Below are 24,921 nucleotides of genomic sequence, written 5' to 3'. Positions count from 1 at the left end.
GAAGCAGATTTATTGCATTCTTTCCAAAAGGTGGTGTGAAGGAAACCATAGAGAAACAGAGTTTGCCAGCCACTAGTACTTGGCAAGCATAGCTGGAGCTTAGAGAACTTTAGATGGAAAGTTACAGCACTAACAGGAGGCATTAGTATTCCTGTTTGAATTTCACATGCTGCTCTGTAAGGGTCGTCTTTTGTTTTGTTTTTCATTATGATATACAAGTATGTCTTGCTAAAGAAAACACAATCAATAGAATAAATTAGATTGCAATTCTATTATAAATTGATCAACTTTGTTGCTTCATACATCTATATGCAATTAGTAAATTTATGATAGAAATATGTGCATATATATATATATATATATATATATGAAATGCACATTATGGTTATGAAAAGCATGTAGCCATTCTCTTTATCAAAGTGATATTACATTTTCCAATCAGTGAAGGTGATTTTAGATCATATTTATTGATTAATCTGAGGCACCATTAGCATTTAGCGGGGTTAGATGTCAATGTGATCATTTTTTACGTGTTCATGAGACATTGAACTTGAACCATTCATGAGAAGGCGTAACTGGACTCCAGTAGTGACTCCTTGTAAATGACTGAACTGTATCTGAGAAAACGATTCTTAAAATTTGAGTGTATCACTATTAATTTTTTTTTGTCTTTGAGTTCATTCCTAATGGCCTTTTATTCCACATCATAAAAGACACAAAGGGTCATCTGCTCAAACAGACTCAGTAGTAATAAAATTAAATATTTCATATGTTACAGGAACGAGTGGTGCCAAAATAGCACTGCATATGCTTGAGTTTATACTGTTGAGGTGGCAGGGTCCTCCAATTTTGCTATAAAGGATTCAAATGAGAATATTTCCAAGGTTTCAGGGGACTCAAGATCTATCTTCTGTCACCTTTTACCCATTCAGAATTATAATGAGAATAAAAAGTGCTGAAAATAAATAGAAATTATTTGTATTGGTGCTGGTTCTTCATCACAGATGACCAAAAAAAATGCATAACCATTTTCTGACATGATAATTTTCTGACAGGACATGTTAGCTTATATAATACTTATGCTGCCACAGATATCTATTTCTAAAACCATTTTTGACTGTTTAAATGAAAATAAGGCAAGATTTCAAAATGCCAATTCTGAAACCTTCTCAACTCTTCATAATAAAAGAGATGCACCATGATATAGGGGTATAATTTCAGTCCACACTATGAACAAAAACTCATGGCCATAGAGGTCCCTGTTCTCTATAGAACCACATTCCTGCCTTTTTGCTTCACTTTTTGGGTTTGGTAATGACTTCCTTCTATGTTTCACTGTGCTTTCTTTTTCATCTTATGAAGTGTCTCTGCTCCAGTTGTACAACCTACTCTGTTTCTATTCGAATCCCCTGCCGTAGCCTTGTTCAGGGTCTTTGTGCAAGCTACATAGTGCATAAGCCCCAAAGAGGGTCTGAGGATGGAAACATAGACTTTTCCCTCAATCTTTACAGTACTGGACACAAACATCCATTTTGCCCTTCCCTGTAGTTAAAGTAATCCAGTAGAAAGCAAATAATGTTTCGTAAGAGAGAGTAGTTTTGCTGCTCAGGGGACAGCCTTTTATATGACACTTAGCCAGGGAATCAGGTTTTATTTTCTCAGAGTATGTGTAGCTTTAACGAAAATGCACAATTCTCTTGAACAAAGTTATTTAAGAACAGAACACTAGCATTATCTCCAATATTAGTGAGTAGTTTAGAAACTAGATTTAGTAAGAAACATTGGAATTCAAAGCACAACATTAAGCAATATGGCTGATGGCCCAAGAATGCAAAAGTATTTCTTTCAATTTGAGAGCATAAAGCAAGTCAGTCTTAGAAAACTGACTTGGTTCTGCCTTGCTTTGATGGTCTAAGGTTTAGTCAATATTGTACAATATATCTATGATGAGGTGTTTGTCTTTGGTATTTTTACAGAATTAAATTTTTTATGTGTTAAGTATAGAAGTACTTCAGTCAAACTTATCCCAATTAGTTGACACATGCCATTTGCTCTTAAATTGACGTCTAGAAGGTTGTAAGGTATGACTACTTACTAAATTCCTACATGAATCAAAAAAAGGAAAGTGAGAGAGTTACAGAGATAACTCCCTTCAAAAGGATGTCTGAAGGTATGTTATCTATGTTATGCCACTACAAAAATATCCTTTCCATTTTCTACTTAACTGTTTTTCTTTTTCAAAACTGAGTTTCAAATACACTATGTTAAAATTTGCATTCATCAATATAACTTGTGTAAATAGTTACATAAGGAGATACTGTTTTGTTGCTTAGACACAAATTATCATCCATCTTTATTTTGAATTTGGCACTGGTGGAAAAATATCCCAGTTGAGGATAACAGTAGTATATCAGGATGACACAATGTCAATGAAAGGTGAACCTCACAGATAGAGTTCCTTGCTTGGTAGCTTTGCATCTCTACAGATCTATACGTTCTCTTTCTATCACTAAAGTTTAAATGGCCACAGATATAGGAAGTCTTCAAGAGCTTCCTGAACCAAGTGGAATTTTGGGCAAGCACTGTGTTTATGTGCATTTTTTCCTGAAAAGTTTCAGGGATTTAATAAGGCTCTGGCGGCAGTTATATACCACCCACTCCCACCACACTGAAGAAATATTACTCTAGACATTGGGAAGCAATGAAAGCTCTTATAAAAATGTTATTATCAAATTTGTATTCTAAAAAGACCATTGGCAACAACAAGAGAACTTGAGTTCTTCAGACATTAGATATTTAACATACAACATATGTAGTCGGTAATCTCTTAAAGGCATTCCAAATATCATTACAAGATTTCCAAGGATGACTGCAACTAAAAATCTGAGAAATAGTGAAGAGGCTTCCTTAAATGCCCTTCCCTGATAATGAGATTAAAAACTAACTTATATGCCATCATAGAGCCTTCATCCAGTAGCTGATGGAAATAGAAGCAAACACCCACAGCTAAACACTGAGCCAAACTCTGGAATCCAGTTGCAGAGAGGGAGGAGTGATGAGCAAAGGGTTCAAGACCAGGGTACATAAACCCATAGTGACAGCTGACCTGAACAAGGGGAAGCTCATGGCCCCCAGACTGATAGCTGAGAGCCCAGCATAGGTCTGACCCCGACCCCCTGAATGTGGGTGTCAGTTAAAGGCCTGAGCAGTCTATGTGACCTCCGGCAGTAGAACCAGATGTATCACTGGTGCATGAAAGAAATTTGGGAGTACATTCCCCATGATGGGATACTCCCTTAGCCTAGAGACACAAAGGAGGTCCTAGGCCCTACTCCAAATGACTTCATAGATTTAGATGATCCCTCTGGAAGGCCTCACCCTCCCTGGGAAGTGGATGAGATATAGTATGGGATGAAGGTCAGATGGGAGGATGAGAGGGAGAGGGAACTGGGATCAATATGTAAAATAAGAAAAAATAATAAAATTATAATGAAAAAAAAGATTTCCAATTTTACTTTGGTACTAAATTGTGTTTGGAAAAAAATTAACTGAGAATATTGTGTTTAAGCCTCTGAACATAGTTTAGACATATTTTCCTACAGATGAACCTAGTAGTATACTGAGACAAAATGTAAGCCTTGGCCAGTGGGGCATGTTGTATGCCTCAGCTCTGACAATTTCACAAGATATGTGATTATAAATACAGGTGCTATCAATAAAAATTTAATCTTAGATATTTGGAAAAATAGTCCTCAGCATTGGAAATTAAATAAAAATTCCAAATAAACATAGAAGAGAGAATGAGTACTTCCACATCACAGAACTTTGATATGGATTAAAGTTTAATTATATATAAGGCCATGTAGCAGTGTAGCTAACATCAATGGTCATTGACAATCCCATACACTCATCTATCTGATCTCATTTAGGCTCCATATGTGCACACACTTTGCTTACTCTTCAAACCTTTTCACTACTCATCCTCAGGTTTTGCTTCCGTCTATACATTCAGTAGAGGACCTCGTCTCATTTTTTACCAAATGAAATGGGAGCAATAAGAATATGACCATACTTATCCTTTTGCCATTATAGCTTGATACCTAATGTCTATTACAGAAGATGCAGTAAATGCTCTCCTTAGAGGAAGTCAATTCTTTTTTTCAGGGATGTGCTCCTTGAAAGAATACCCATACTCAAGAAAATGGCCCTACACACATACACATAATGAAGTTGGGAGTCAATATTGGTGAGAGATATGGGGGTGGATTTAGAAAACAGGGAATAAATTTTTCACAGGTGAGGACTTTTAAAAGGAGTAAAAATTGAAAATACCTTCTACCAGGTTTCCTGACATATTCTCTTATATAGCGTCATTACAATAGACATCCTGTTGCGTTTATTCTTCTACTCCTTCTGGTTTAGTGTTTCTCTAAGATCATTAGTTCTGGTTGGCAGTGGATCCCAATCTTAATGTAGACTGGGAGCCTTCAAGCCACTGAAGAGACTCTTATAAGCCTAGGTTCCTCCCAAGTACTTCTGATATCCAGTCAAACTGGAAACCCTTTGATCTAAATTTAGCAATTATTTGCTTAACCACCCTTTGTCAAATTTTCACCTTACTTCATTAGTTCTTGTTGGGAAATCTCCTCAGTCAGTTTAGGTAGTAGTTCCTATTTATATTCTTCTCTGACATCGCAAGATCCCTTTTGTTTCTGCTCATTGTCTTGAATGTGCCATTGGCTATTGTGCTAAGTTCTTATTCAATGCCTGCCACTTAAATGTTAAATGTATCTCCCATAATCATTATCATAATTCATCAAGTCAAGTAAGAAAGCATTTCATTTCTAGCTTCCAAACCCCCTTACTTTATATATCTACCTTTCCATATGTATTTTGACTTGTTTTTAGTTTTATTTTTTCACTAAGGACTATTGCTTGCTCATCAGTGAAACTTCAGAATTTCACAGAGGACTTACTACAGTAAGATCACAGACTAGAAACAGGTTTCATTGTTTGCCAGTTCTAATTAATTGATTGTCATATGATATGAGGTACAACATGTCAACTTGCAGTTGGGCTCAATAAGCAAGGGCACAATGATTAATTATGAATGTCTGCCCTAACATGGATCAGGTAGAGGGAGCCATGACACACAGGACAATGACACTCTGTCCAATTTTAGATGCTCAATAAGAAAACAGTTAATGGTTTTCATGAACAATGTTATTACCAAAAGATATGAGCCAATTGGAGTTATTATTAAATATTTGGCTAATATTCAATTACAGTCTGGTTTTTTGCAGCAGTATTTTATTATTATTATTATTTATTTTACACATCGATCCCATTTCCCTCTCCCTCCCTCTCTCCCACCCACACATGCTCCCTGACCGCCCTCCCCCCCATTCTCCCCCCCACTCCACATGAAGGGTGATGCCCACCAGGAGGGGTCATTTAAATCTGTCAAGTCATTTGGAGTAGGGTCAATCTTGTAGGTCTCTGGACATTTAATTAACTTTAGTTTTCTCTTCAATCCTATAACGTCTTTCTCTTTTATGGTCTCTCTCTGTCTTTCTCAGTCTCTCTCTCCTCTATTCCTCCCCTGACTTAATCTTCCTAGTCCCACGTGCTTTCCTCTCCTCCCCTTCTCTTTCTCCTAGCTCCCTCTCCACTCATTGCCCCATCCACTCCCCATGTTGTAGAAGTCATGATAACTATGGCAGAAACTCAGAACAACTATAAGCATAACATACTCACAACAGAAAATTCATTGTGTTAGCAAACGCTGTAGAAAATCTTATTTTATAGGTCTTGTTACATTATATTGCTCTTGCCATCTGTGATCTCTACCCCATAAATATGTATCGTGAGATTAAGAGTTCTTTCAAGATTTTTGTAGGAACTGTAGTCCATGCCATCTACATATATGCAAACAATATCTTAAACTATGAATAAGTTCTTGAACTTAGAATAGAAAAATGTGGTTTGCAATTTTGGGATTCTATCTACCCCTTGTAGATAGTAAAATATGCAGCAACATGGTTTCAACAGCTTGTGGGACAGGGTGAAGTGGGTCATTGACATGGGCCAAGGAGTGGGGAAAAACAATCACGAGGGTACTTTTATTCCACAGATAACATCATCCACTCAGAACTCAGAACTGTGCCACTGGAACATACTGGATACCAAATTAGTGTTCATCTGTAAGTTAATAAATGAAAGGCCTACAGTAGATGATAGATAATCTGCTTTGTAATCTCAATAAATACAAATTGGCAGTTCACATGTTTTTAATCAGATGAAGATGATGTGATATAGAGTAAAATTGTAATTCCCCTACCAGTCAAGCAACCTAAGAAAGCAAAGCAATAAATCATAAAAAAAGAACAGGTTATAAAAAGAGAATGAATATTTGAGTCACATTTAATGTTTTAGGAGTATGTAATATTATATTAGCTGTAACTTTTTTTTCATCTTAAGTCCTTTTTCTGCATTGGTCATTTTTCTTTCATTATTAATTTGGAGTGAAATTGTTATACTCAAAATTGATCTTAGCCATATAAAAACAATAGAAAAATTAGCACAAGTAAAATATTCTCCTATATTGCATTTCTCTATTTTTATTTGTTTAAAGTGAATGTCTTAGATACTTAGAAACCTTTGGAAGTAAGATTATATGGGACCAATTTCGAACCTATACACCTCCAGAAAAATCTACTGCTTCTATTCAACCTGTCAAACTTTATACACTAAACCTCCTTACAGATATGCATTTTGTTAGTCAAGTACTACTAATAGTTGATTATTGCCAAAGTTATACTTCAAAGACTTTTGGAAGATTAAAACAAAACAACAACAACAAACATCATTAGAATCCAGCAAGCTCACTTGCACTTGGACTTGGATGGAAGAGCTGCTGACTGGGAAAATAAATGTGAAATAAAGTATTTCTTCAGTGTTTACCAACAAGCTAGCCCTGAATTCAAAATAACAAACAAACAAACAACGATAACAACATCAAAAACCCATTGATTTCCTGGACAGATAAAAACAAAGATACCATTCATGGTAAATTATATACCATAGCATTTATCTTTGTCTGATGATATTCAGTGTAAAGAGGCTTTTAAATTCCTTGCCAACCACTGGCCATTAGAACATAAAGAAAATGGAAATGTTGTAGACCGAAATGAAATAAATCTAAGTAGTTATAATGTGGCTGTATTTTCACATTTGTGATGGCAGTTGATCCTTATCACAACCTGTTGTAGGTGTGAGAGGAATTGCAATGTATGAAGAATGTGGTTTGTTTTCTTCATTCCTAACCTAAAAGGAAATGACTTTCTGAGAATCTATGATGCATATCCGTATTATATATGATAAATACTTACAATTTTGTCTGTCATTCTTAGTCTCAGCTTTACCTACATTAATGCAAGTTACAAACACTGACATGCATGTTGATAGTTAATAGTGTTTTCTCAGATTTAAAGGTGGTGCTGAAACAAAATAATAGCATAAGTTCTAGTCTTGAAAGAAAATGAAATTGAACTTTTTGTTTAATATAGTTTAAATAATTTTTTTCATAGGGGGCACATATTTCCCCACTAGGTACATCCACAGATCAGTAAGAAAAAGACTATGGCACATACGATCTCAAGTTTTCAGACTTTTAGCTTTCTGGTCCTGTATATTTGGCTTTGGTAAATCATTTCACTAAAGAATGGTACTGGGTGAAAATATAAGTACATTTAAACTGCGTTTATGTCAGTTCACAGATGATAGATTCATGTTTTTATACCAGGCCTTTCCAGTCTTTCTCTTTCCCTGAGTAATCTCATCTATCCCCAGGCATATTTTGTTCTAAGGCACTAATGTGATCAAGCCTGAATATAGCCTAGTCTCAATCTTTCTTGAACTCAAAAACATACATCTCCAACTACCTGTTGGAAGATCCATCTGCTGTCACATCAGCATCTTAAACATTGTCAAAACAAAGATTAGCTTCTTCCCTTCCAGAGCCATTGCATTTCTTTTCAAATTTATCATCATCCTCACAATTTCCAAAACTTCAAACTTTAGACTGGTCTTTACTATGTTATGTTTTGCAAATTCAACCAGGAATCAGCTACACAGGTCATATCACTTCCAGAACACAAATATTTCTTGAGTGTTTCTCCTCATTTTTAGCTATGATTTTTTTCTCTTCATGTATTCTTTGCTTTGTGGTAATTTTGTGACCTCATAGATTCCAACCCTCCCATATTCACATATTTTCATTTACAGCTACTCTTCCCATAAGCTACCTTGAACCTTATAATTCTCTCATATATTTCTCATTACAAAACTTATAATCTATGATTCCATTTATTCACCAATAATTAATTATTATCAACAGTGATATCTTAAGACCACCATTGAATGACTGGAACTAGAAATAATGACACAGAATATTATATGTATATACCTACCTACCTACCTACCTACCTACATACATACATACATACATATATATATGTAATTTCTATGTATAAAGACATATGATGAAGGTTAGATTACAGGTAATAAGATACCAACAACAATAACTAACACTTAACTAAAAAATGCTACAATAAAAGATATATTGTTGTGGTCTCTCTGACTGAAAATTCCTGAGTGTATTTTGCATTCATCCTTCCTGTGGTGCTATGAATGATGACATGAAATGAAGTGAATGGAATTGATATTGTGAAAATTCTGGACTAAGGTCTAGATGTATGGTGTTAAGTCTGAAGGAGGATCATCTTCTTTGAGTGGTCTTGAGCCACTGAGCCATGATAGTCCATGGTTTGATGTCAGGAGGTAGGAAATATTCATGGTTTGCAATGCATGGTAGATAAGAGGTTTATTGTTTTCCTCTGCAAGATACATTCAGGGAAATAGTATAATTATCAATTATCCATTTTTGGTAATATATTGAAAATTCATTTCACTAATTTTTTTCCATATATAAATCAGGTAAAAGTACTAAAAGGTTTAGCAGTTCAGTAACACAAAGTTTTCATTGTACCTTGCCTGCTTTCTTATCCCAGCTGAGGTAAATGCAGGTTCTTGCACTTCAATCTTCCAAAGTTGTATTTCTAATTTTAATTTTTATGCATCTTGATTATTTTTACCCTTCACTCTATCCCTTCAAATTTCCCTAAGATATTCTGTATATAATTTCTCATGTGAAATTTAAGGAATGTTATTGCCCCAGAAATAGTCAATAAGTACCAACATTGTTGAGATTAAGATTACCACTGAAAGATGACCCAGGGCTGGAAATATGACTCAGTGGTACAGAACATGCCTACTACATGCATGTCCTAGGTGTAGGTCTCCAGCACCATTGGAGAACATTTTTCAGAAGACAGAACTTTTTTCTAAAGCTAAGCCAAGTTGATTAAGTACCAGGTTGGTATATGTAGCTTTGCTGAACAAAATAATGTGCTGGTCAGAGAGCTCAGGTAAAACTACAACCTTGATATTTTAATTTTAGTAATGATCAGATTGAGAATTGTGCAAATACACCTATTACATTCTTAATAGGGCTTTAACTTTCAACCCTTTCTCTTCCAAATACTGTTTTCAATTCTGGGACAAAGCATTTATAGAGCCATTCGTGAAATAAGATTGCTGTTACCCATATTTTGATTATGTTGCCAGATCATTGGAAGATTAATTTTTTTTTTACTTTAGAGAGAGAGTGAGGGCTCTTTGCTACGAGTTTTATGCCTGGTTTTATCATAACCTTTGTAGTATTATGGTACTGAGTCAATGGTTTATGTCTTAGTGCTTCACCAGTATTTTTATGAATACTATTTCCATTGAGCATTTTCTTAGAGAAAGCTGAGTTTGCTAGCAACCAAAGCCTGTTTGGGGTGGGTTTGTATTCACTAGACTCTCCATGTCTTCCATAAATGCTGTGGTGATTCTTATCAGCAGAAGCAACCCTTTCCAGCAATTTATATACTTTTCATCCCAAATCTATTTCTGAATTTGAACACCCCACTCTTAACTTTTAGCAAATATACTTGTATTACTTATTTCTTAAAGTAAGTCTTCCTGTAAGTTGAATACTTTCTGGTGCAACATGTTCCCTAGAGCCGGAACAAATTTTCTGTTCATGTCTTTTACTCACAAATACGATTCATTTTCTCTTTTTTACTAAGCACTTATCATGCATCTTAGATTTAACTTGAGCAATTTCATATTTAACTTCAAAACTAGTGTGAGTTTCTTCTTTCTTCATAATTTCATAAATAGATTTGTTCTTACTGTAGTTCTTAGCAAACTTAGCATATAATACTTTTCCTTAAAAATTTAAAAATCCAAACCTTTTTATTTAAAGACTATCTGTCATGGTTTTGGTGTGGCACATGTAGTTGATAGCATTCTACTCTTATGCTTTGGGATATTTATTAAGTAGATTACTTGAATACAATCCCTATAATGCCATCCAGTTGATCCCGTAAGTATAGCTATACAGTGACTAAAGAGAAAATATCATATATAATACAAATATATTGGACAAAGTGATGATTTCCGCACACAGTGGGAAATAAATTGTTACTGGAAAACTTAATTAGGCTAGTCAGAATGATTTGTCATTGCAAACTTATAAATGGTTTATTTATGAAATTTTTCTTTTATTATTTTCTGTACCTTGGTTATGTAACTAAAATCCATTGGAAAGTCAAGCCATGTGTGTTGAGGCTATTTCAAAAGCACTTATCACAAAATTGTACTGATTTGTTTGTATAGCTATATTATCTATCACCTATGATTTACTAACAAGCAGTAAATTTTCACCTCCAACATAGGACTCAAGGTCTGGATAACATTAAGTGCTAAACAAAAGCTACTTGCTTAAAATACTCTACTGAAAGGAAGTTAGCATAACATTAAAGAAGAAACCTGTATTCAACCTAAATTTCTTTTGATTACACTGCACCGAAATGAAATGTGAGGTTGACAATATCAATGCAAACTTAGCATAACATTATTCATGCTTTTAGAAACATAATCAAGTATATTCTTACTTAAAATCAGAAATTCAACTGTTTTATAGTACTATCCTACAACTCACAATTAACAATTATTAGTTTGTCTTCTGTAAAGACCAATTTACAGAGAAATATTTTTTGATTATATTATATTTTCCTTTTTATTTTATATTTTTAGTTTACATATCAATCCCAGTTCCCTCTCCCTCCCTCTTTCCCTCTCTCCTCCCCTCACATGCGCCCCTCCTACCCTCCCCTACCCCCCACTACACATGTAGGGTGATGCCATCCAGGAGGAGTCACCTAAATCTGTCAAGTCATCTGAAGTAGAAATTAGGACTTCTCTCCTGTCTCTAGGTTAAGGGAGTCTCCCTCCATGGGGGATGTGCCTGTAAGGTCCTTTTGTGCACCAGGAATACATCCTGGTTCCACTGTCTGAGGTCCCTTAGACTGCTCAGTCCTTCTGGCTGAGACCCATATTCAGGGGGTCTGAGTTAATCCCATGCTGGATTCCCAGCTATCAGTCTGGGGGCCCGTTAGCTCCTCCATGTTCAGGTCCACTGTCTCTATGTGTTTCTGCAGTGTGGTCTTGAGCTTCCTCTCTGCATCTGGATTCTAGTTTGGCTCAGTGCTTAGTTGTGGGTATTTGCTTCTGTTTCCAACATGTACTAGATGAAGGCTCCAAGATGATGGATAAGTTAGTCATTGATCTCATTATCAGGGAAGGGCATTTATGGTAGCCTGGTACCCTTTCTACTGTTGCTCAAATTGTTGGTTAGAGTCAGTCTTGTAGGTCTCTGGACATTTCTTTAGCTTCAGTTTTCTCTTCCATCCTATAATGGCTTCCTCTTTTATTCTCCCTCCCTCCCTCCCTCCCTCCCTCCCTCCCTCCCTCCCTCTCTCTCTCTCTCTCTCTCTCTCTCTCTCCTGTCATCTATTCCTCCCCCTACTCAATCTTCTTAGTCCTACATGCTTTCCTCTCCTCCCCTTCTCTTTCTCCTAGTTCCCTCTCCATTCACTGCCCCCCCCACTTCCCCTGTGCTCTGGGGGACTTTTCCCTTCCCCCTTCTGTGAGGGACCTTATGTGAATCTCTTAGAATCCACCTTGTATCCTAGTTCCACAGAGAAATATTTTAATGGGACTATATAGTTCTTAAAGAGTAATAGAGACCCCAAATATTTATAAGAACAAAATTTATCAACAGTGAGTTGGACTTAGTCTGCACAAATATATTATCTTTAGCTATAGACATGACAGATTAGAATGGATTATTTGAAAAGACAGGTACAAAACTTTTTGAGTTATATTGAATCATAAATGAATAATGTAGTAGATATTGCAAATGTGAATATATATTTACATGTTGGCATATATCATATCATTGACTCAATTTAGAGGTCTTGTACAATTTTAGTAATGATTTAGAATGTATTAAGTTTAACTCATAATACTGCATTAGACATATTGCAGCTTGCAAAATATGATATTACATACCTTCACTAATAACAATCATAAGTCATATGTTATATGTAAATTTTATAGGAAAACAATATCAGTAAAGAAATTATGATCCTTATCCTCATGTGGGTATATAATATGCAAAGGAATATCCATATGAGTGAAGGATACAAATAAATATCCTTAAGCTTTATGGAGAAGAGATTATCTATGCAAATCAAATGTTTGGTAATATATTGACAGTGCAAGAGCGCTGAAAGTAAAGGATGCTTTTCAGTTAAGCTGGGAATGACACTTGCACAGGAACAAAGGATAAGCATTCCAAGTGTTTGGATAGGCATCTGGAGATGTATCTGGGGCTTAGGGTGCTTACTCAGTGTGGCTAAGACACCAAGATTAGTCTTTTTCATCTCTTCAATCCCCCAAAATTATCTGCTGCCAAGAAATCGGTAACAACATAGAAAAAGGGTGAAGGGGGATGCAAGGAAGTACAATCAGATCCCTTAGGTTTGTGTTTGAAATCTCAATAAAATGCTCTCAGTGAATTGGAGATGTAGATATCAATTGGGCTGAATGAAGCAATGGGTTATACAGAAAATTTTGGTGGTTGTCTTGAGGTAAGGCAAACAAGAACTAGCTGATGTATAGTAATGTAATCAGGCTTGGAATTCGGGCTATTGGAATGCCTCTCTTCATTTTAGTTATACTGAATTTAGAGTAACTTATATGTTATTAATTTGGAAATGTCCTGTTGGTAATTGCATGTTTACAATTGTAACTTATGAGGGATGTTAAGACTGAATGAAAATGTAGTTTGGAAATCCCCAAAATATATATGATCAGTATTTGAACAAGAGAAATCAAAGTAATTATACAGGCATCAGATTTCTTCAGTGGACCTATTAAAAGTGTAAACTGGCAGGCCACAAACCTGGATTTTCTAAGGTGAGTGCTGAGAATTTCAGTCTTTAGTGAATTCTCAGTTAATGCTAATGCTACTGAGTCAGGTGTATATACTTTGAAGACCACTACCCCAGATAAATACACATTTTTAAAAATAATGTCAGTGTGACATTAATCCATACACTTAAAAACACCTGACTTTAGACAAAGAAGCCAAAATTTTACAGTAGGAAAAAGAAAGCATCTTCAAAAAATGTTGCTGGATAATTGGAGGTCAACACGTAGAAGAATGCAAATAGATCCCCATCTATTGCCATGCATAAAACTCAAGTCCAAGTATATCAAAAGAGCACAACATAAATCCAGTTACACTGAAACCGATAGAAAAGAAAGTGGCAGGTAGCCTTGAATGTATTGGTACAGGAGAACACTTCCTGAATATAACACCAGCAGCACAGACTCTGAGACCAAATTAATAAATGGGGCTTCCTGAAAATGAAAAGCTTCAGTAAGGCAAAGGACATTGTAAATAAGACAAAATGATAGCTTACAGAGTGGGAAAAGGTCTTCTCCAACTACACATCTGACAGAGAGATGATCTACAAAATATATAAATAACTCATGAAACGAGACAACCAAATACCAAATAAACCAATTTAAAAAAATGGGTTAAAGCTCTAAACAGAGAATTCTCAACGGAAGAATCTCAACTAGCTGAAAAACATTTAAAGAAGAGCTAAACATCTTTAGTCATCAGGGAAATGCAAATCAAACTGACTCTGAGATACCATCTTACACCTTTCATGATGGTTAGGATCAAAAGCACTGATGATAGCTTATATTGGAGAGGATATGGAGTAAGGGAAAAACTCTTGCATTGATGGTGTAAGTGCAGAATTGTACGGTGGTGGAAGTGCAGATTTGTACAGCCTCTTTGGAAATCAGTACGGCAGTTTCTCAAAAAAAAAAAAAAAAAAAAAAAAAAAAACAATAACATCAACAACAACAACAAAAATGGAAATCTATCTACCTCAAGACCCAGCAATACCACTTTTGGGCATATACCCAAAGGATGCTCAACTATATCACAAGGACATTTGCTCAAGTATGTTCACAGTAGCATTATTCAAAACAGTCAGAACAAGGCAATAATCTAGGTGCCCCTCAACTGAAGAATGGATAAAGAAATTGTGGTACACTTACACTATGGAGAATTACTCAGCTGTAAAATAAAATAACGACATCTTGAAATTTGCAGTGAAATATTTGGAACTAGAATAAATTATCCTGATTGAGGTAATCCAGAGCCAGAAATACAAAGATAGTATATACTCTGTCATAAGTGGATATTAGATATAAAGCAAAGGATAACTAGGCTACAATCTTAATCTCCAGAGAAGCTAGGTAAAAAGGAGGACCCTAAGAGAGAAATATGGATTGTTCCAGGAAAGGGAAATAGGTGAGATCTCGTGGGTAATCTGGAATCAAGGGTGGGGATAGAGGGGAAGGGATTAGGGATGAGAACATGAGTAAACGGGATGGTTGAGTTTGAGGAGGGACATAGAGGGAAAGCAATGAAAGAGACATTTTGATAGTAAGAGACGTTGTAGGATTAGGGAGAAACCTGGTGCTAGGGAAATTCCCAGAAATCTACAGTGACCCAGCTATGTAAAACTCTTAGCAATAGTGGAGAGGATGTCTGAACTGGCCTTCTCCTGTAACCAAACTGGTGACTACCATAATTGACATCATAGAACCTTCATCCTGTAACTGATGGAAGCATATGCAAAGATATACATCCAAGCACTGTGCCAAGCTCCTGGAGTCCAATTGAAGAGAAGAAGGAGGAATTATTTGAGCAAGTCGGGAGTTCAAGAACATGATGGGATGGAAAACCCACGAAGATAGCAGACTTGAGCTTGTGGGAGCTCATGGACTCTGGACCTACACCTGGTAGCCTGCATGAGACCTAACTAGGCCCTCTGTATGTGGGTGACAATTGTATGCCTTGCTGTGTTTGTGTGGCCTCTGGAAGTGGGACCAGGGTCTATCCCTGGTACATGAGGGATTTTTGGAGCCAATTACCTATGATGGGATACTTTGCTCAGCCTTGACACAGGTGGGAGCAACTTGGTCTAATGTGCCAGGCTTTATTGACTCCTCATGAGAGGACATACCCTTTCTGAGGAATGGATCAGACATGTGAAAGAAGGGAGGTGGGGAGAAAGTAAGAAGAGGGGAAGGAGGGGGAAATGTGGTTGGTATACCAAGTGAGTTAAAAAGAAACCAAAAATTGTCAGTGTGTCTTATCCCTCACAAATGATCTGTACCAATATAGGTATATTTTACTATGTAGTTAATTGGAAAAAGTGGAAAATTTATTCCTATCACTCTGATTTTGTTTGTAATTATTATGTGTTCCCATAATTGAGAGACCACAGTAGCTAAAGAATAGACTGCAGAATACATCTGTGTATTTCTTACAAAGAACTCTCTGTATTCTTCGTTTCCTTCTAAGCTACATTGCAAAACTGTTTCTACATTCTTTCCATAAACCATCCATCCCCCTGTTTGGTGTTCTCTACTAGAATGGTTCACTTTTCTAACAGTCAAATATTTATTTGAAAGTAGTGTCCCATATGGGCAATGGCTTGAAAAGCACTTAGCTGTTTATGTCCTACTATAAATTATTTAATCCTTTAGTCCGTAAATGGCTATTTGTAGAATTAGACAATTTCTGAAAGCTCTGATAAGAGGATTGTTGCATCCAATTTCATGCTTAATCCGTAAAAAGCACATGTTACCTACAACCCTAGCTGGGTACACATGTGGAACAGATTCACTAAGCATATGTAAGCAGTTGGAATTATTAATCTGTTAACATCAGCAAATTTATTTTTGAGGCATATATTTATGCATATAAACATTCCCTAATGAGAAATAATATTACTTATAAAAATCCAATAAAAAAGCCTACCTTGAGTAGATTTCTCCACTTCTTTCCTCTTTCTACTCTGGCTATTGTAATTCCTCCTCAGTTCTTGGTTATACTCATGCAGAGTTTCTCTGGAGTTGAATGACTGTCTTGGTTTTCTTCCATCTTCGCTCTCATCAGAAGAACTGGTATAAGCTAGATCCATTTCATGCTTGACTTTGGACAGAGGCTGATAAGGTTTGCAGTCTGTTTGCTCCATCTCTGATTAAGCAAGCTCAGTTTCATGAAAAAGGATAAGGAAGGTTTTTCTTTAATGAAAGCAGTCCTGGAAGAGAGAGAAAATCATGACCCCTTTTAGATTTGTCCTTTTGCAAGAAAACACATCTGGCAGATTCACAATTGGTCTGCTAACACTATCAAAGGAGTGAAGCAAAAGACAAAGTAGATGACACAAAGCTTGCTGGAGGCAATAATAACACTCTGTGCTGCATGCATATATTGTCAAGCATTTAGGATGAAGCTAGAGGTTGTAGTACTAGAAGATGTGCAAAGTAAAAAAGAAGGGTAGGTTACAAAAATATTTGCATTGGAATGCAAGCAAAGGTAAATGCTACTGTGGTATTATAGTGTGATTTTAATGTTAAAGACTATGTTTAGATTAGAAATCGTTATGAGATTTAAAAGTAGTCAGGAATATAAATATTAACCTAGCACAACTCACATTTAAAATGAAACTAGTGAGGAAACCACATTCACAAAAACATTTCTTTACCTCTGGTTTAATATAACATTTAAGACTGGGCTCTGAGGATGGGAAGGGTTCTGAATGTAGAAAGGCAGCTAAAACAACTCATTCAATAATGTGTGCTTGAGGGGACTGGGCATCTTGTGTTCATATTGTGACTCAGACATGCAGAGCATTTTTAATGACTTAGGTGGTGGTAAATTTTTGTTTGTCATAAGGACTGAGAGGATGTAAACTACATTTCTAGTGAGTATTCCGGTATAGGAACAGCAGGATCTAAATTGGGTTAGAAATAAAAATATGGAGCTTCAAGATAATTCACTGAAATAGCTCCCTATCCCCCAACCCATCGCACCCATAATGCTGAGCTAGTAGCTCTGAAGCTCTTTGAGCTAGTAAAGACATTAGCTGCCCTACTTATCACAGACAGTTTTAGATCAAGTGCCATTTAAGATGCCAAAGTTCTCTGGAATATTAAAAGTCCTGTTTTTTTTTTTAAACCATTTCTTAACATTTATCATTACTTTTGTCCCCTGCAATAAGACTGAGATTTTTTTCTTTCATATAATGCTTAAATATTAGATTCCTTCATTTTCTTTATCACTTCTCCCAGTTTGTATATATGTATTTTTAAGGCAGGGTTTAATTTTGTATTTTAAGATGGCCTGAAACACACTATTTAGTCAAGGTTGGCCCCAAGTGTACCAATCCTGTACTCTACATTCTCAAGTACTAAGATTCCTAGTGTGGTACAACATGCTTGGTTTCCATAGTCATTTTTGAGGCGTGGTTTTATTGTGTAGCCCAAGCTCATCTCAAAATCAAGAGTATCCTACCTTAGCATCACAAAGGTTGAGGCTACTGCTGTGCCAACAAGAACGGATCTTCTACCATATGTATTTTTTAGTTATAAAGCTTTTGGCTAGCTTCTTATTTGCTACCTCTTTCATAAATATTTATCCATAATTACTAATATATGTATTTCTACATGGTCTTATCTTACCAAGAATGCCAGACTCTCATCCTCTTCTCCTGAGATCACATGGAAACTCTCCCAGGGTTCCAAGAATCCTCCACCTCTCCTAGTCCCACCTATCTTGCTTTCCTATTGGCCAACAGTGCTTTATTCATTAACCAATAAGAGAAACATATTTACAAAATTTATAATGGAAGAGTCCACAAAAACTGATATCATTTGTGAGAATAGCTGCAGTTGATGTTGTCATGGTACCTTTACGGGCTAGGCCTTTAGGTAATTTTGAAAGAGAAAATCCAAAGTTATGCTATTTTACACATAAATAGTGATGCTGCGTCTCTTTTTGCATATTGTTGGACTTTCATGCTATGTGTATTTTATTTTTATTTTTTTATCCTAGCTTTTGTTAAAACCTCCACTATTTGGAGAGGCATTAATAATCCTTCAAATGAGACAAGAGGAGAGATAAAAGACAGAGGACAGAGTTTTAATACCATTTAATATTATCCATTGTAGTTAAGGTAATCTTAACTACACACACACACACACACACTCTCTCACACACACACACCCCACAAATTTGAACAAAATTTTTATGGACTAATACTATATTATGATTTTGAAAATTTCATACTTCATGGTATACCATAATGGGAAGGCAAGAAGGTCATGCATCTCAAAATAAGTTCCCAGAATATCATTAAGGAATATATTTATGGTAATTGTGTAAATAACCTAGACATCTCTATTTCTTAGTAATTTGCAAGTGATAATTCATCTTTTTTGTTACAATGACATCCATCTCTATTACTTTATGTCTTTTGGAACTTTAACAATGCTCTAAAGTAATTCCAAATTATCTGTCTCTTATTACCTTCTTACATCCTCTGTAGTGGATTATGAAGATCCTCTAAACACTTAATAGGGCGAACAATCTTCAAGAAAATTGAAGATAACTCAATATGTAAAAGCTTCGTTTTACTCTTTGGAGATAAACAATAGCTGCTTATTTCACTAAGTAAACAATCATATTCAATTCATTTTCTTACGCTGAAATCCATTGGGGTTTTGTAAATTTCACAGTAATTTTAACATTAACATACTCATGCAAAAAGGAGCATCAAACTCAATATAGTATCTTCAAAAGTAATAGGTTTTAAATATGGTGTTATATAATTGAAGATACCACTTTCATCTGTAGTTTACAAATAATAAGTATTAATCAACACTCTTTTATTGCTGCCAATCTTCAGCATTAATTTAGCAAAATTGGCAGTTTATTAGGAACTCTCTTGAATTTCATGTGTAACCATTGGAAGCAGTAGAATGTTCACTGCCTGCTACAAGAATATCATTTGCAATTATGCAAGACATTAAACTGTAAAGAATCTAATCAAATTAACATAACATATGCTCCAAAATATAGAAGTTTTAGTGATTTGATTGCAGAGGTGGATACAGAGGCTAATTCTGGTCTTTGGGATTTATACTAAGGTTTTTACTGCTGTGGGTAAATGACTACTAAGTCATTGCTGGTTGGCTATTATTAGAAAAGTCCCCACAAAACAGTCTTAAAATGTAAGGTCTGGATATGGCTTCACGATAAAGTAGTGTGGTTCTATTTCATATCTATACTGTGTGGCTAATACCAATTTTTTGTTATCATGAACCTAATATACAATTATTCCTAATATGAAAATTATAAATTAGTAATTTTCTTTAAAAAGTACAAGGGAAAAGACCCAAATAAATTTACATCGTCAGCTTTCTTTTATGTCATTGACCACTAGTTAATATTTTATAATACAGCAAATAGTTAATATTAATGATACATATTAATCCATTTTTTCAAAATTAAATGCTCTAGAAAGATACAGTTTTTAAAGCAATTATGCATGATCCAATATAATCCTCAAAAATTTCAAGAGATAACTTTTTTCATTTTATATAAGAAAAAATAAAATGACAGTCATGTTTTCAACATGATACACCTAGTGGTCAGAATTAAAATCCAACTGGAGTATTCTTTGTCTCCTTGTTAAAGAGTTTTGGAAGTTTCCAAGGGAGACATTGGGTTCACAATGGAACTTAGGCAAGATTTTGAGCTGCAGCTTAAAAAGCGACCAATTAGTTTCTGGAAACTGTTAAAGGGTGAAAGGTATTTGGTCTTGAATGCATATATGATATGCATATTTATAGAGTTAGTTCTGAATACTTGTTAATCCCAGTGGTTGAGATATTTAAATATAGTCTAGTTGACTAATTTTGCTATTAGCATTGAGAGGGACACACAATTTATTGTGGTGGTTTGAATAAGAGTGACTCTCATAGGCTCACTTGTATGAACAGTGAACTCTAGTTGATGGAACTGTTTGAGAAGGAAGAGCAGATGTAACCTTGTTAGATAGAGAAGGTATGTCATTGAGGGTGGGATTTCACATTTCATAAAACTTATGCTATTTGCAGTGTATGTGTGTCTCTCTCTGCCTGCAACTTGCAGATCAAGATTTGAGCTCTTAGCTGTTTCTTCCTCCATGCCTTTGGTCACCATCGTGTATTCAGAACATTTGGGCTCTGAAACTATAAGCCAAAATTAAATGCTTTCTTTTAAAAGTTGCTTTGGTCATTGTAGTTTATCACAGCAGTATAAAAATAACTAGGGTATTCCCTTCTTTGTATATCTTACATGGATTTTGAAAATTGTATAGATTAGATAATAAATAGTGAATCTGGATTCTAATTTCTCCTAAAGGTTATTGTTGTTCTTTTTGTTTATTTCTTAATTTATTAACTTTCTTGAGATAAAATTGTATATATCTCAGTTCACAATACCACTTCTTACCTACCATTTCCACATTTAGACTAAATGCTATATGATATCATTTGTCCTGTTACAATTTTCTGTAAGCTTGTATTCATGTTACCATTGTATTCCTGTAGCTTTGTGGTTTGTCAGTTACAGAAAGGATGTGTTTAATCACCTCAAGACTGTAAGAGTTCTATTTTCTGTCAATACATCTATGTGTAGACAGAGTTTTTCAAGGTTTGAGATATTTTCATAGTTTCTTTGGCTTTTATATTGTATGTAGGCTTTCGAATGAATACTCTGTTCATTGTTCCACAGTTGGCCAGCAGAACACAACTGGCCATGGACCCTCTAAGATACTCATTATCAACTGCATTAAAAGAGAACTTCAATCCTTTATAGCCTGCCTGTAACCACAAATCACACAATCAGAAATTCAGGTTAGCAAAATTATTGGTCCTTTCTATTAGCTTGCTTCCAAGATTGACACTTTTAAGAATGATGCCATGGGAGAAGGACATCATGCACTTTTGTCATATCAGAAGAGCAACTTTAAGCTGTGAGAATGCAGTTACAGTTATTATAACCTGTCCAACCATGAATAAGACATGCTAGTGATTTATCTCAGAGAAAGAAGTGGTAAACACACATAGAGCTAAACCAAAATCACATAATTTCCCCCTTTATTGTGTAAAGTCTTATAATCCATTCAGGTATAATTAATTTCATATTGACAAAGGCTTGTGGTTGATTTTTAAGAGTTGATTTTAAAAGTTGGTTTTGTCAGTCTTTGAGCTTTAAAGTTTTTTGTGATACTTATTTATTAGTAAGTCATCTTTGTAGATTGACCACAGCCAGAAGTTCCTCCCAATGACAGTTATTTTTTTTATTGACAAGATTATATGAAATCACTACAAAATAGAGGGTTTTTTTTTTTTGGTTATGATATCAAGTATTTATTCAAGGAAAAACTATTTAAATATCTAATTTAATGATTCTGTACTGATTATATGAACAATTTTAAAATATTTGATCAAGTAAAATATATTATAATGGATATATTATGTTCTTATTGTGGTTTTTGAATACTTTTAGGTTTCATATGTCCTACATTGTATTCATATGAGGTATGAGGCAGCACTACTCTAGATCTATCCATCAAGATCATGGCCAATAATAGCCATAGAAATGAATCCCAAACAATGCAATAGGAATATAAATGGAAAAGCCAAAATATAATAAAATATATAACCAGTAGTGATTCAAGACTTTAATCCCAGAACTCAGGAGACAGAGGCAGGAGGATCTCAGTGAGTTCGAAGCTAGCCTGATATATATAGTGTTTTTCCAGGACAGCCAGGACTATTACACAGAGAAACTCAGTCTCAAAACAAAAAACAAACAAACAACAACAAGAAAAACAAAATATCTATCTATCTATCTATCATTTAGCTATCTATGATTTATCTCTCTATATCAGAAATAGGTACACTTTCTTTTATAAAAATTGCCAGGAAAATTAAAAAGAAAATATAGATTATATATATATATATATATATATATATAATGATATGCTTATTGGTTTATATTTTCATGTGAACAAATAAATTATTATATTATAATATAATCATATTACATATATATATTCTGGTAAATTGAAAGTAAACTATTTAAAATATTTTCATTTTTAAAGTGCAATATAATAATTTACAATAACTGATATATTACAATCATATGCCAAAATTTATCAGAAGAAATTATATGAGGTTTTGAATTTACTTTTTGTAAATCTATGGATAAATGATAAAGAATCAGGTGACATGGAGATGAAGCAAAACTAAAACTGTGCGTATAAAATCACTGTTTATATAATTTCTAAGTGTTGGGCTCAATTAATAATATATTTCCATTTTGTGTGATTGTTCAGAAAAGAAAATGTTAAAATACATTGAGAGTGTTTTAATGTTGTAGAAAAAAAATAGAATACAATATTAAGTAGAAAAATCTGAACAGAAAATAATAAGTGTTATTGATCATAATTTCATAGAAAGAGAGAAATAAATTTCTATATACTTAATTTTCTACAGTATACATTAACAAACAATAACAGAATTATTTATTTGAGAAAAATTAAATGATTTAATGGGAACACATTTGATTACCTTTGTGTTTTGTGATTATAAATTATTTTGAAATGTTTTATATTTTTCCCATTATCTACATTCAGGTTATAATACATTTTCATCAAAATGTTAATTATAAATTTTAATGGAAAATTTTATTTCACTTTCGTTTGAATTTTTATGTCATATCCATATAGTTGTGTAAATATTCAGATTGCTATATTAAAAATATTCAGTTTCAGAGTACAAGGTGATCCTACATTCAAAACAGCTGGACAAAACAGCCCTACAGACTACAACCAGGATATCTGAATCTTATTCGAATCCCCCCATGACAGCACCCCATTCCAGCAGGAAGTAGTTTGGAAAGAACGACGCCCAAATTCCCAAATATTGTGTATAAATGTTTGTTTTCATTTAATTGGACTTTGTTATATAAAATTAAATAAAAGAGTAATAAAAAATATTCAGTTTCCAAGAAATTTTATTTTTTATTCGAAGTATCAACATTTACAAATAGTATTATAATTTATATGGCTGACTTCTTTATGACATAACAATTTGTTATAACTCCCATGTTCAAAGAAAATATGGAGGTTCAGATATTTGCCAAAAGTCACAAAGCAAGATGGTAGCAGATCATAGCAGAGGACACGTCATTATTCCTCACTTGATGCTATTTTTATTACGTGTATTCTAGCACAATGGGTACCAAGTTGTCATATTATTTGTTTATCATAGAACCTACTTAAGAGTGTGTGAATTTAAAGTCTTTACATCATACCCATTTTATTTACTTAATTGTACCCAAAAGCCATGTTCAGGACATAGGCACTCAGATGAAATAACAGGGAGGAAGCAGTAGAATTTTGTGACATATGGCATGCTTGCTGGTGAAATCAAAGGTATGTTTTATGCCAACTTTTTGTCTGCAAAGTGTCTTTCATTTCACTAAGAGGTATACCCCATGCCAAGAAAAGCACAACCTCATAGCCTTTCCTTTTGAAACCTAAACCCATGAGAGGATAGACTTGGCATGACTTGATGGAACGTTTAATGCAATATGTTTGACCCATTTATGGGTACAAACAATCCATATTATCCACTGTACCAAAGGATTGCAAGTTGTCATCTGGGTTTTCTTCAGGCAAGGGTCACACAAATATGTCTTAGGTCAAACTTTGTCTATAGAAAATACTTAAAAAAAAAAAAAAAAACTCAGTAAGTTAAAATAACCCAGGAAAATAATACAAAAGAGGAGATAATCACATGTACTAAAAGCACAGAAAAGTACCAGTTTTGTAGAATTTTGTGGATGCATAATTTTAGTGCTGCAAGCTCATTTTCTTTAAAAAAATATCTCAACAGAAACTGTCAGGGTAAAACTATTAAATAATAATAAAGGTCTCATATTTAAGGATGTGGTTCACTCAGTAAAACATGACCATTTCCCAGAAATATGACTTGGTCTTGCAGATGCTATAGTCATGCCATGTTTTTTAATTATTTTGTGAATATCGTCTTCATTCTCAATACTCTTCTCAAAGTTCATTGTAATTCAGAAATCTAACTAGCAGAAGAATATGAACACTTAAACTTTCTGCTACCAAAGAAGGTGTTATAGTATATAGAAGAAGTGAATGTAGGTACACATGTGCCTTGGTATGTGTGTAAAGGTCAGGAGCAAAGCTCTGTACTACTCTTTGCTTGTGTTACATCTTGCTTGAGACAGGGTCTGAAGTCATTAGCGGCGGCATTTGCCATGCTAGCTGTCCTGTGGGTTTTTGCACATTCCATCTCTCTCGTATCTTGGTGTAAAAACAGTGAGACCACATACTCACATTACTGTGATGGCTTTATATGTGTTCTAGGAATCTGAACTCAGGTCACCCTGCTTGCATGATTCACCCTCTGAGCCATTTCCTCAGTTCCTGTTTATATATTTAG

The 24,921-nt window shown here is 34.7% G+C and overlaps 1 protein-coding gene across 1 annotated transcript in view; it reads right to left on the bottom strand.

Annotated features, from left to right (window-relative positions):
* LOC127217970 (teneurin-1-like) overlaps window positions 1–24,921 on the bottom strand; it is a 593,057-nt gene that overhangs the window by 377,972 nt on the left and 190,164 nt on the right. The window contains exon 2 of the mRNA XM_051178980.1: window positions 16,367–16,649. Coding sequence (XP_051034937.1) covers window positions 16,367–16,583 — 217 coding nt within the window. The 5' untranslated portion in view covers window positions 16,584–16,649. The remainder of the gene's footprint in view (window positions 1–16,366; window positions 16,650–24,921) is intronic.

Source organism: Phodopus roborovskii, unplaced genomic scaffold (genome assembly GCF_943737965.1).
Source record: "Phodopus roborovskii unplaced genomic scaffold, PHOROB, whole genome shotgun sequence".
Lineage (NCBI taxonomy): Eukaryota > Metazoa > Chordata > Mammalia > Rodentia > Cricetidae > Phodopus > Phodopus roborovskii.
The sequence above is the reverse complement of the archived record's forward strand: the minus strand, read 5'-3'. Positions and strand labels throughout refer to the sequence as shown.